At 59.9% G+C, this 11,739-nt stretch overlaps 4 protein-coding genes across 4 annotated transcripts; 2 read left to right on the top strand and 2 right to left on the bottom strand.

Moving 5' to 3' along the window:
- Positions 1-274: 274 nt before the first annotated feature.
- Positions 275-1,429, bottom strand: GGTG_00622 (hypothetical protein; the record flags this gene model as incomplete). Its single annotated transcript, XM_009218372.1, has 6 exons — positions 275-388; positions 497-760; positions 794-1,001; positions 1,065-1,093; positions 1,166-1,197; positions 1,276-1,429. 6 exons carry the CDS (start codon positions 1,427-1,429, stop codon positions 275-277), a joined length of 801 nt encoding a protein of 266 aa, XP_009216636.1.
- A 706-nt stretch (positions 1,430-2,135) lies between these two features.
- Positions 2,136-3,421, top strand: GGTG_00621 (hypothetical protein). Its single transcript, XM_009218371.1, has 2 exons — positions 2,136-2,639; positions 2,930-3,421. Exons 1-2 carry the CDS (start codon positions 2,234-2,236, stop codon positions 3,193-3,195), a joined length of 672 nt encoding a protein of 223 aa, XP_009216635.1. The 5' UTR covers positions 2,136-2,233; the 3' UTR covers positions 3,196-3,421.
- Positions 3,422-4,803: 1,382 nt separating this feature from the next.
- GGTG_00620 (transcriptional activator protein DAL81) lies at positions 4,804-10,300 on the top strand. Its single transcript, XM_009218370.1, has 3 exons — positions 4,804-5,863; positions 5,987-6,938; positions 7,499-10,300. The coding sequence occupies exons 2-3, from the start codon at positions 6,595-6,597 to the stop codon at positions 9,597-9,599; spliced, it is 2,445 nt and encodes an 814-aa protein (XP_009216634.1). The 5' UTR covers positions 4,804-5,863; positions 5,987-6,594; the 3' UTR covers positions 9,600-10,300.
- On the bottom strand, positions 9,710-11,541 carry GGTG_00619 (hypothetical protein). The gene has a single exon (XM_009218369.1). The coding sequence runs from the start codon at positions 11,427-11,429 to the stop codon at positions 10,317-10,319; it is 1,113 nt and encodes a 370-aa protein (XP_009216633.1). The 5' UTR covers positions 11,430-11,541; the 3' UTR covers positions 9,710-10,316.
- Positions 11,542-11,739: the final 198 nt, after the last annotated feature.

Below are 11,739 nucleotides of genomic sequence, written 5' to 3'. Positions count from 1 at the left end.
GGGCGTCAAATGCGCACTCACCCTGCACCGCACGTCCTCAAGCTAGAGACGCGTCCCATATCAAAACCAAGGCCAGCTCGAGGGACGGTCCGATTTCCTCCCGTCTCGTCTGCACAGGCCGTCTGTGAATACGAGGGTTTAATTGCATTTAGAGACACGCGCTGAGGTCATCGTGCGGCCACTGCGGGGCCCCAATTGACTTCTCAACCCCCATTTCGCTTCCCGTGCTGGCTATTCGCACACAATCATCGCCCTTCACGCATGTCTTACAGACTCAACGGCTGCCAAAAGCTTTGTCAAAGTTCACCAGCGTGAACGGATACCGGACGTCGTTGTTCTTGACCTTCTCCACCGCCTCCCTACAGCCATCCTCGGAGACATCGATGGTCTGCACCCACGGCCTGTATCACGGTACAGTCGCTTATAAGGACCTCGCATGGGTTGTAGCCCCAGCTACAACAACGTTCCTCTTTTGCCTTGGTGTAACGGGTATTACCTTGGTCTGGTCCCGTAACAGCCTGAGCTTCTTCTCCGCCGCGAGCTTCAGCATGTCGTCCATCTCCTGGTGATTCCCCAAGTGACTGCCCGTCAGCTTAGCCGCGTTAGACGCAAAGGCAAACGCCGTCAGCTCCGGGAAGGGCTTGTCCGAGATCCCGACGGTGTGGAACTGGCCGCCCACCCGCACCGTCCCAAAGTACTGCGCCAGGTCGAACTGGTCCAGGGCGTCGGCCGTGTTGAGGAAGAAGTTGAAGGTGAAGGCCTACTTCTCGTGCTAGCCCTCCTCGCCGCTCACGATGACGTCCTTGGCCCCGAGCGTCCGCGCGTCCTCGGCCTTCCGGGGCGGGTGCGTGATGAGGTAGGCCTCGGCGCCCATGGCCACGGCGAACTGCAGGCCCAGGTGCCCGAGGCCGCCGAGCCCGACGACGGCCACCTTCTTGCCCGGCCCGACCCTGTCGCCTTCGCGGATGTTCTTGACATTTTTTCCTACTTTGACGGCGCGGCTTTTGGGACACAACGCTGTCAGCCGACCAATGGCAGTTATCCAATTGTAGATATAAACTTACCCGACTACTTCATGACCGACGTACAGGGGCTATCATCCGGCGGTTAGTCTAATCGACCTATCGTGTGGACCCAGGATACGACCATAGAAAGCTATACTCACACCCTCAAAGTCGCCCCTTCCGCCTGTGAGAGCTATATGGTAAGGTTTTTGTCAGTACATTAATATCAACTACTGGCATTTGTGGTGTTGTCCAACAGTCTTCAACTCACTGTGAACACCGGACCCGCAAACTCCGCACGCCTCGATCTTGACGTCGATGTCGTTCTCCTCGAAAGGCTTGGGCTTCAACTCATGCTTGTAAAACTTGTTCCAGGTCTTGGGTGAATCGACGCAGAAGCCCTCGAAAGTGTCTGGATACCCCATGTTGAATATGCCTGGTTTATCTGCGGTTCGTCCTTGTTGGTGTTGGATGATTAACCAACGTTTCTTGGATTGGATGTTGAGCAGAACGCATTTCCCGGTCTCGCTTTCTGAGAACTGGCCTGGCTCTTTTTTAAATGCCCATCCATCCTACTTTTACCGATGTCGACGTTACATCATAGTGGCATAGTTATGTCTGTATCATCTACCTAGTAGATGCTAGCGCCGTTCGTGACGTCTTTCAGGCCCATAGTCATTCGTGACGTTACAAGGCCCATGACCGATTTGAGGTTCGGTAACAACTAACTCCATAGCGTCTTCGGAGTACGAAAGAAAACAGCTCGCCTCTATATATGGCCTATGACAATTCGATTATTTATCGCCATACTGGTACGTACTCCAGATCATTATTCCGGATCCTGGGAAAGAGGTGGGCCTTCCGGACAGATGCAGGTCGTCATTGACATCTCCGGGGCTTATCACGGCACTGTGGCTAGTTGGCAGCCTAGGTCGAAGCCCCGTGCCCCGGAAAGGGAGTTGCCATGAAGCCGGTCGACGCCGGGACAAAGGTTACCTAGGTGCCCAGGTCGTAGGTAGTGCGGTTTCGGGACGCTTCCGAGCCACCGACTCGGTCACATGACGCCTTGCGTTGATTGGGTGCTCCAGACGGTGGCGTGGGTGGATTGCGAGGTGAACTGCGAGGTGGGCACGAAAACACCAAACCTCACATCGTCAGCCGCCCACGGTTATGTGCCTTTTGGAGCAACGAGAAAGCCTGCCAGTACAGCACGGGTGGTGACGGCTAATATGTTCGAATTGTCCGCGCCAGCAACCGGCGACTGTCGCCGCATGGCTGAGATCCACGTGCGGGCGATGGACGCAAACCCGCTCCTGCACGCGCAATTTCCAACCGTCGACAGCATCCGCCGTCTCGAGGTTTTCCTGGCAGGGCACTACGAGTCCACCATAGCACCAAGGAGTCCAGGACGGTCTCGGGCCCTGGTCGCCCGGCACTTGCCCTCACGTCAGATCGTCAGCTTCGCCGCCTGGGACGTGCCGGCCGAGGTGGAGGCCGGTGAGGTGGCCGAGGAGGAGAGGCTCGAGAGCGGTGACATCACAAAGCTAAAGGGCTGCCAGAAGCAGTACCTAGAGAACTATGCGGCGCTTTCGGCCAGCGCCGCGGTGGAGGCACTCAAGGGCGAAAAATGCTACCGTGAGTCGAAAGCGGTGAAGACAGTGTTCGGCCCTTTTTGTCTAGGTTCCTTATCCCTGCTCGTCTGCCATGTGCTCGACTCAGGCATCGCAACCCATCTTCCCGGGGTATCCCCTCATCCCCAAGTCCCTGGTTTCCATCCATGCCCGATCCCCAGTCGAGTCCCCGGTTGAGTCCCCATACCGATCCCCGAGGCGACGTCGGGGAGATAAGAAGGGATGGAGAATCACCATCTTGACTAATCTGCCGACGGTGACCGACCTGGTCGCACCGAAGTCCACCAAGAGCAGACCTGGAATTTGTCTGCACCGACCCTCAGTTCCAGCGCATGGGCGCCGGGGAGGCGCTCACGCGTGCCGTGATGGCTGCGGCACAGGCGGACGGCATGCTTCCAGTTTACCTCGAGAGCACCACCGTGGCGGCAGCGCTATACAAGCGTCTCGGGTTTGTGACCCTGGGCGGCTTTGGCATGGATATCCCAAAGAGAGGCTCGGCGGAGCCGACCGAGGACTACCGCGAGATCTGCATGGTGTGGCGGCCAACCAAGACGGGTTGAGCAGGTCAGCCGGCGGTGCGGCTCGCGCCGGTTCAAGCAAAGACATGTGACAACTTTAACCCCTGCGGTGAGGGGCTGGCTCCAAGTGGTTGTGGCTGGTGGCTGGCACCAATGCTCGCTTGACACCTCGCCGTCACTTACTCGGAATGACGACATTTTATTCTTATTCTCATTTCCTACAGTGGAGGTTGGGGCCGATTTGGGACCGTCATCACGTGTGCGCCTCCAGTCGCCCGTTCATCTTGGTCCATCGTGAATGCCCCTCATCCCACCTCACATGCGAGAGCAATGTGGGGGTCCATGCAGGCAACACACACCCGCAACGCTAATTGGCTCGATATTTCCACGCAGTCTGACTGGCTCCAGCAGCCTGGCACCCTAGCCAACCCGGTTGCCTGCATGACCCGACCCCTTCACCAGCACAGTGTTATCGGCGGCGCGACGCCTTGCCCGCATATGTATGCGTGCTGATCTGCGTGGAGGGCAGGGCCGCCAGCCAGCGCGCACCGGACGACGGGACTCGCTTCGGTCGCTTCCCCAGGCTCGGGTGATCTCGCGCCCGCCGTCGCCGGGCGTTGTTGTGTGACCCCACCGGGGAATATGAGAGGGTGAGATGGAGGAACTCGCAGGAAGTACTCGCAGGTACTCGAATGTCAGGCATTTCTGTCTGTCTGAGACGTCGTCTATGGCGTTTTTTTTTTTCTTGCTGGTGGTCGCCCTCGCATCCAATATCGAGGATGGAGCCCCGCGCTAGAGAGTCGGCGAGACACAGCTCCCACGGGCTTCGGGCGTGCGCCATTACGTTAAAGGTATTGACTGAGGCGGGAAGCCGACTAGGGGTCCTTTTCTATTTGGTAATGGCCCTCCATTCGGCGCATACATGGACCGGCTTGTCTGCGCGCTGGCTGCGAGTCCGGAGCCACTGCCCCACGACGGATTTGGGTCCTCTCCACAGTGCTTGATGTCTGGTGTGCGCCTCGTCCAAGTAAATCGAGAAAAAAATCGGTCCCGTCCTGCGTGCGACGATACCTAAGCTTTGCAGCACGCACATGCATTCCCTGCCCACCCAATCCGCGCCCGCCTTGTGCAAGCCTTTTCTCTCTCCTTCCTGTCCTTTTCCTGCTGCACCACAGCGGCATCCCAGCCCAGCCCAAGCCCGTCATGCCCAAAGCGGCGCCATGGAGCAAGGGCTGTTTCCCATTATGTATTTCTGTTGTCCAATGCACATGCAAATCCGCTGATAAGAAGGCCCCAGCCGCCCCAGCCCAAGCCGCCTTATCATGAGTTGCAGTCGCGTGCGATGCGCCTCTGCCCTGCCGTTCGCTGCGCCCAGGGTCTGGGCCTGTTTTGCCCTTGGCCTTAGCAAGAAAGGCTCCATCCGCCAGCCAAAGCCTCCTTGGCCCGTGGCTTTAACCGCATCTTGGCCGCGTCGGTGGCCATGCTTTTTGCAGAGCACCCGAGCAATTACCTAGGCAGGTTTGGCCAAGGCAGGCAAGTACCTACAGTATCTAGGCAAGTACCTCGAGGTACTGTGTAGGGATGTCGATGTTCTCTCCCTGCTGCCATTCTACTCTCCCATCCTTTTCCCTGTCCCTTCTTGTCTTGGGCTTCCCGGACTTCAAATCTGACGTCCCTGTTTTCTTCGTCTCTTTATTTTTACTTTTCTCCCCGGACAAGCGTTTCCCCCTTCACTCAGCTTCCTTACAGTCTGAAGGTGCATAGCAGAGAAACAAGGCACTCCCTACCTCAGGGTTGTCGAGATCGGTACTTCCACTACGCCAGGTACCGACCACGCGGCACTGAAGCTACCCAAGGTACCAAGGTGTGCTGGCTGGTGACTTCCCATCACGCATAAGCCCCCCCCAGGCTGTCCTTATCTCTCTCCCGCCTCCACCCAAACATCCAACACATCTCAACCAACCCCGGACCAACCCAGGCCCAAAAAAATAAACGCAGAAAAAGGGGAGACAGAAGCAGGAAAAACCACACACCCACAGGCAACGAAGTAGCATCAGACGCCCCGTCCCAGCTCTGGCGTCCCTGTTCCTCGCATAAACCACACACACACAGCCTACGTAACCATACGCCCTTTCTCTCTACAGTTAGATGGCGGTCGAGGCATAAGCCTTGCGGTCTGCTCGACACCGGTTCCCTCTCCTCTAGTGCCTCTGTACAGCACCTGCTTCGCTTTTGAATAAAGACCTTCGCACCCAAGTCGCTACACGAGTGCATTCTGGCGGGGAGAGCGAAAACAATCCAGGGCAGCAGAACGAGACCGAGACTGAAACCCTCGCAACAACTCGTGGCCCTCAAATGACGTTGACAAGTCGAGAGTATCTCATCCTTGCCTCCATCATCACATAGATACGGAATCTTCCGACTGGCGAGGCCAGCAGTCTATTTTCCAGATAGCCTACTGTCGCTCTGGGCCTTGATTCCGCCGCCACCGTCAGCTTGCCTTCACCTCGGCCGTCTCAGCCGGGTTCTCAGCCTTCTGTGCCGCCAGCCACCTTGCCCGCACTTCCCAGGCAAGGTCGACGCGGAGCCCGCCGGCCGCTACGGGGTCAAGATAAACAACCGGGCGCACCCTCGACCCTGGCTTGACCAACCCTGGGGAGTGAATCGGAAATACAAAGCTCACTGCTATCTGCGTTGGCCGTTTTACCACGTAGGTTTGTCCCAGGGATGATAACGTCGTATAGACACCCCCTATGGCTGTCGTTCACACACCCCTTCCTCCTGGACCGGTCCGCCGCCTCCAGTGCCCTTGTCTGACCTTATCTCGACGCAGGGCTTATCATCTGGGGTCAGACTCGACCATTTGACATCAAAATACATACGAAATACCTTCCCTCAGGCCGCAAACCTGGCCCTTCACTAAGCGCCGAGCACGTACTCGGCCGTCAACCTTCCGTGAACATCACTCCTAGCAAATCTGTGGAGCGCCCCTTATCGGCCAACCATCTCCGTATTCATCTGCTCGGTTGATACCCCTCTCAGGCCTGCCCGACCTGGCCTGTTCGTCACCGCAGCGCGTGGGGCCTTCTAGTATCGGCAAACCTCTTGGGACATTTCCTCCTGCCACCGCGGCCTTCTTTGGATTGCTCCTGCCTGCGCCTCGTCTGGGCTGACACCATCCAAACGTAACGGTTTTACCGGTACCGTAGCGGTCACGCGCCCGCTTGTACCTCTCCAGCCTGCATTCGGAGCAGCAGTACCTTCGTCCCCCTGTTTCGCCTTACGAATCTCTTACTCTAGCCTCGGTGACCCCCATCCCACTTATCACCAGGACACCATACATCCTCTGCCTGTTCTCAGCAGAGCGTACCACGCCCAGCACGGGCGCCGGCGACGGCACTTCCCACACCCGCCCTGCTGCGACGCACCTTGACTGACATCATGTCCACGCCTATCGCCGTCGCAAGGACGGCTCCCATCCCTATTGCCCCCAAGCCCTCACGGCAGCCCCCCAGCCGCCAAGGGAGCACCATCCTCGACGCCTATCCGCACAGCATGAGCGGCCTGACATCCCCCGGCTCCGATTCACCGCTCAGCGTGCAGCCGGCCATGCCCTGTGACGCATGCTTGCGCCGCCGCATCAAGTGCATCATGAGCGAAGACGATGACGACAGCAGCTGCATATCATGTCAAGCAACCCGCCTCGACTGCTCACTCGCCGAAAGTCCCCAGCCGCGGAAGCGCAAACTAAACGGTGATCTCGAAGTCAGCCATAGTAAAAGAAGGTGAGAGAGCAAAGGCCCGGACCTACCGGCCCCTATCATTTCCCCTCGTCTTGTAGCCCGTCGTGTGAGCGTGTCCGTGTCTTGGTGGTAGTGGAAGCAGCCATCCTGGTGCTCCCCATCCTTCGACTTAGGCCGCCCTAGTGCAGATTTAGTCTCTCTTATGCCTAGTCTTTCTGCCGCCGGCTTGTGCAGACCCTGGACGCTATGTACTGTCCAGCATGGCCATCTTCGTCTTGTCCGCGGGCACAGGTGTGGTGCTTCTGCGTATTGTGGCGTCGGCTGTTCCGGTGTTCCACTGCACTGTCTGGCCCAACGAGAAGCCATTCATCGCTTGACACCTTGCTTTTTCTGGCCTGGACTTTTACCCCCACCCTCCTCTCTCTTTTCCGGTTCTCTTACTTTGTACAGCTGAACACCCAGCTGCCGGGGCCGCGGCAGACGAGGAGGGGAGGTTGGGGGATAAGAACGCCTTCTGTCGGGGCTCTACCAAGAGCTCTGCCTCCCGCCTGTTTGGCGTCTCTGGAGTGTTCTGGAAGCTGATTGGTCATCCCCACACGCAGCTCGCCAGGACAGTCCGATAACCGAAGACGGCAACAACACCAGGCCAGCCTTTCCAGCACCGCTGCCAGCAGCTCGCTGATAGAGGAGATGGCCAATTTCGGCGGCCCAACCTTGCTGAAGCGAAGCCTAGGGCTCCAGAAGGATCGCTACAGCCAGTACATTGGGCCGACGACCGACTTCGAGCCGTCACTTATCAACCTCTCCCCCTTCGATCCGCACGACGAGAGCCTGCTGGCCAGGGGCACGTTGCGCAAAGTCAGCGAACACGACACCTTCCTACTTCTTCCCGACTACAACACACCCGGTCACGAACACCAGACCGAGGATGTCGACGAGATCGAGAGGCTCGTGGCGCCGCACGGCCGACGACTAGTCGACCTGTACTTCCGCGTCGTGCACCCGGGCTTCCCCATAATTCAGAAGACGGTTTTTTATGAGAAGTATGAGCGGGACCGCCATGAGTTCTCCCCTCCGTTGCTGGCCGCCATGTACATTCTGGCTATCAACTGGTGGGATCACGACGAGGAGCTGGCTCCGCTGCCCCGTCCCAACGTGCGCGAACTGGAGCGGCTAGTGCGTGTGACACTCGTCGACGCCATGTACCGGCCCAAGCTGTCGACGGTGCAGGCAGGGCTGCTTTTGTCCCAACGGCCCGAGGGCGACCAGTGGGCACCGACGGCACAGCTTGTGGCCATCGCGCAGGAGCTCGGCCTACACCTCGACGCGTCAGGTTGGAAGATACCCGCCTGGGAGAAGGGCTTGCGCAAGAGGCTCGCCTGGGCATTGTACATGCAGGACAAGTGGGGTGCCCTTGTCCACGGCCGGCCGTCACACATCTTTGCGTCCAACTGGGCCGTGCCGCAGCTGACACCCAACGACTTTCCCGAGGGCGAGTGGGACGACGAAGACGACACCGACGACCAGGCTGAGATGGAGCGCGGCCGCATCGTCTTCGCTCAGATGGTGCAGTTGTCGCAGATCCTGGCCGAGACGCTCGAGACCTTCTACACGCTCCAGGCGATGCAGAACGTGACCAACGCCGGCGTCCAGGGCACGCACCTCGTGCTCTCGCTGGCCAAGCCGATCCAGATCAAGCTCAAGGAGTGGCATAGCTCGCTGCCGGCCGCGGTCCGCATGGACTCAAGTAGCGGTAGTGCGTCCTCGGCGTCGCTGACGTCCTTGTCCGCCGGGCTCAGCGGCGGCAGCGCAGGGCGGCTCACGAGCATAGGCTACCTGCACCTTGCCTACTTCGCGACCGAGATAACGCTCCACCGGCGCATAATAAGATCTCTGGCGGCCACCGAGGAGATGGCGGCGCAGGCGGCGGGAGGAGGGGCCGGTGGCACTGGGCCGGTGGCGGCGTCGCCGGGAGCCGGGGACCCGTACGTGCAGCACATCTGCCGCAACGCGGCCAAGGCGCGGCTCATCTCGGCCATGGACTTTGTCAACCGGCTGACGCCCAGCCACCTGCGGGCCTTCTGGTACTTTGCCTCCAAGACTAACTTTGCCCTCATCGGCACGTTCGGGTCGCTCCTGTGGGCCACGTCGCCCGGGCGCGAGGAGGGCGACTGGTACAGGCGGCGGCTGGGCGAGTACCGCTGGACGCTGTCGGTAAGCTCCAAGCCCGGAGAGGGCAAGGGGCTGACCGAGTTCGCCATGGGTATGCTCGACATCAGCACGGGCCTGCTCAAGAAGCTGCCCGAGAAGCCGTCCCTCAGCAGGAGTGCGTCGGCCGCCGACATTGACGGGGTCCGCCACCAGAGCCTGCTGGCCCTAGGGACCGGTGTCAGCGGGAGGGGCCCGCCGGGAGGCGTCCCCGTCCCAGGCTCCTCGGTCGGGGGCTCGAGGATGATGATGGATACGAGCATGGGTATGGGGATGGGAATGGGTATGGGCTTGGGCGTCGGGGGCTCAACGTTTGGAGCCTTTAACGGGATGCGGGGCGTCGATATGAGTGGCATGCAGAGCCCCGGCAGCCAGAGCGGAGACGGCGACGGCGACGGCGACATGGATGCAGATGGCGACGGCGACGAGAGCAGCGACGACGAGGGCATGTACGGCATGTTCCCGACCTCTGGAATGGCTTCGATGGCGAACTGATATACCTGCGTTTCGACGGTGGGCGCGCTGATTTGGAGTATACTTACCATTTAAAGCCCGCGGCCCCGAGATTGGCCATCAGAACTGGCTTGGACGGGGATCCACGGTACGGGGTTTCTGCTCATGAAAAAGGGAAGGAATTATGAATAGGAGAGAGGAGGATTTTACGAGGTCTGATGTTTTCTATCATGTATTCTTGGAAGCGGGCACGCAATATCGATTGCGATGGGTGGCGTTATGGGATTGCATCATCGCCCGGATGATGTAAGTATTTGGTGGTTTTGTTTTTATGCTCAACGCTTGGCCTGGAACCCTTGTCCTACCTGAACTGTGAACCCCCTTGACAGTCGTACAAGATGATACAAAATTTCGGGCAATTTTCCTGCACGAGGTTACCTGGTTCGGACACATCCTATGTCGTTAGAATTAGTGCCCAGATACCTGAATTTTGTCGCGTAGGCCATTCTGGAACATAATAGGGAGTCGGGAAGGCGTTAAATCCGTTGTATCTTAAACCAAGGACAAGGAAATCATGTATGTTTGGGTCCGGATCGGTGGTGGGTGATATTGCCACCTGAAGTTATCATCGACATTTGGGAAGTGTTTTGCGTTCCATCAAGAATCATGAAGGCTTTTGGACTCCTGGAGGAAAGTAATAATGATATAATGGGCAGGTGGGTAGGTCGGTAGGCAGTCTACTACGATTGCGCGCATGTCTCAGCTCCGGCCACCGGACGGACTCCGCCTCTCGCGCTCCAGCATCTCGTCAAACTCCTTCTGTGCCCTTTCCTGATCCGTGTCTGCCTCGGATCCTCCTGGGCTCGAGTACGACCAGGACTCCTCGCTCCCGCTCGCTGCACTGGCCCTCTTCGCATCCCACGACCGCGACGGCTGCTGGTCGCCCCGGCCGGACGCCCGGTTGGCCGACTCTCGCCTGAGCCTGTCCCAAGCCGACCCGCCCGCGTCCGAGCCGGTCGAGGAGGGCGCACCGGGCGACGGCGGCCCGCGATACGAGGGCGCGACCGGCGACCCTTCGTCGAACGGGTCCTCAAAGCCGCCGCTGTCCTGCGGGGGCCGGGGCGGTTCGGAGCGTGCCGGACTTGGTGTGCTGGGAGCCGTCGGCCACGCCGGTGTGGTGTGCGAGCCGTCGTCGTCTGGCCTCCAGGAGCTGCCGTCGTCGCCACCGTAGCCCGAATTCTGCTGTTGCTGCTGCTGCTGCTGGGGGAACGGGACGGGAGGCCGCGGGAGGCCGCCAGGCAGGGGCTTGTTGGCCGACATGCGCGCCATGCAGTCGGCCCTCCACTGCTCCAGCCTGGGGTCCGTGGTGCCGCGGTTCGCCACCGCGGCCGTGGCGGCGCCGCTGGCGAGGCCGCCGGCCATGAGACTGGCCGCGACCCAGTAGGCGAGGAAGCGGAGGCCGTGCCAGGCGGCGCGGGCGGGTGCGCCAACGAGCGGCTGCGGCGCCAGCGGGAAGCGGAAGGTGTTCGCGTCGAAGCCAGCGGCGAGGGGCCGCCAGAGCGGGAAGGAGAAGCGGGCCATGCCGCGGCGCCAGAAGTAGTAGGCCGGCAGGGCGGTGCAGACAGTGCCGGCGACGTTCTTGGCGCTCAGCATGTCGAACGAGAGCTCCATGAAGGCCTCAACCTCGGCGGCCGTCAGCTCCCGCCCGGCGTTGAGGGCCGCCATGCGCGGCGCGTTCTGGTACGCGCGCATGTTGGAGGCGCGGCCGAACGGGCTCAGCGACCACGGTACCGAGGCCTCGTCCCAGTTCACGAGGGCGACGGTCGCGCGGACGTAGTCCGGGTCGCCCGGCGGGAGCTTTGGGGGTTTCATCGCGCGGGTGGCAGCTGGGGGCTGGCTGCTTGGGTTGGCTGTTATGGAGACAGCATGACCTGTGAGGTCTGGAGCTGGTTCTGGAGGCACCTAGAGCTGGAATGCGAGTGTGATGCAAGCACTCAACTGGCAAGCTTCTGCGGGAGCGGGAGCTTGGGCCGTCTTGGCACTTACCGTATGACACAATAATACACTGTACGTACACACTGTCCACAGCTTCTGGAACATAAACCTTGCCGACGCGTTCGCGTTACTGTGGCGCTGTGGATGCAACGTCCGCCAAAGCAAACGCGTCAGGGTGCTAAAGTGC

This window comes from Gaeumannomyces tritici (assembly GCF_000145635.1).
Source record: "Gaeumannomyces tritici R3-111a-1 unplaced genomic scaffold supercont2.1, whole genome shotgun sequence".
In the NCBI taxonomy this organism is placed as follows: Eukaryota; Fungi; Ascomycota; class Sordariomycetes; order Magnaporthales; family Magnaporthaceae; genus Gaeumannomyces; species Gaeumannomyces tritici.
The sequence above is the reverse complement of the archived record's forward strand: the minus strand, read 5'-3'. Positions and strand labels throughout refer to the sequence as shown.

Bases quoted from the DNA above. Each gene is read 5' to 3' on its own strand.
- GGTG_00621 (XM_009218371.1), top strand. From the start codon at position 2,234: ATGTTCGAATTGTCCGCGCCAGCAACCGGCGACTGTCGCCGCATGGCT. The intron at 2,640-2,929 runs GTGAGTCGAAAG...CACCAAGAGCAG, and splicing joins CAAGGGCGAAAAATGCTACC to ACCTGGAATTTGTCTGCACC.
- GGTG_00620 (XM_009218370.1), top strand. From the start codon at position 6,595: ATGTCCACGCCTATCGCCGTCGCAAGGACGGCTCCCATCCCTATTGCC. The intron at 6,939-7,498 runs GTGAGAGAGCAA...CCCCACACGCAG, and splicing joins GTCAGCCATAGTAAAAGAAG to CTCGCCAGGACAGTCCGATA.
- GGTG_00619 (XM_009218369.1), bottom strand. From the start codon at position 11,429: ATGAAACCCCCAAAGCTCCCGCCGGGCGACCCGGACTACGTCCGCGCG.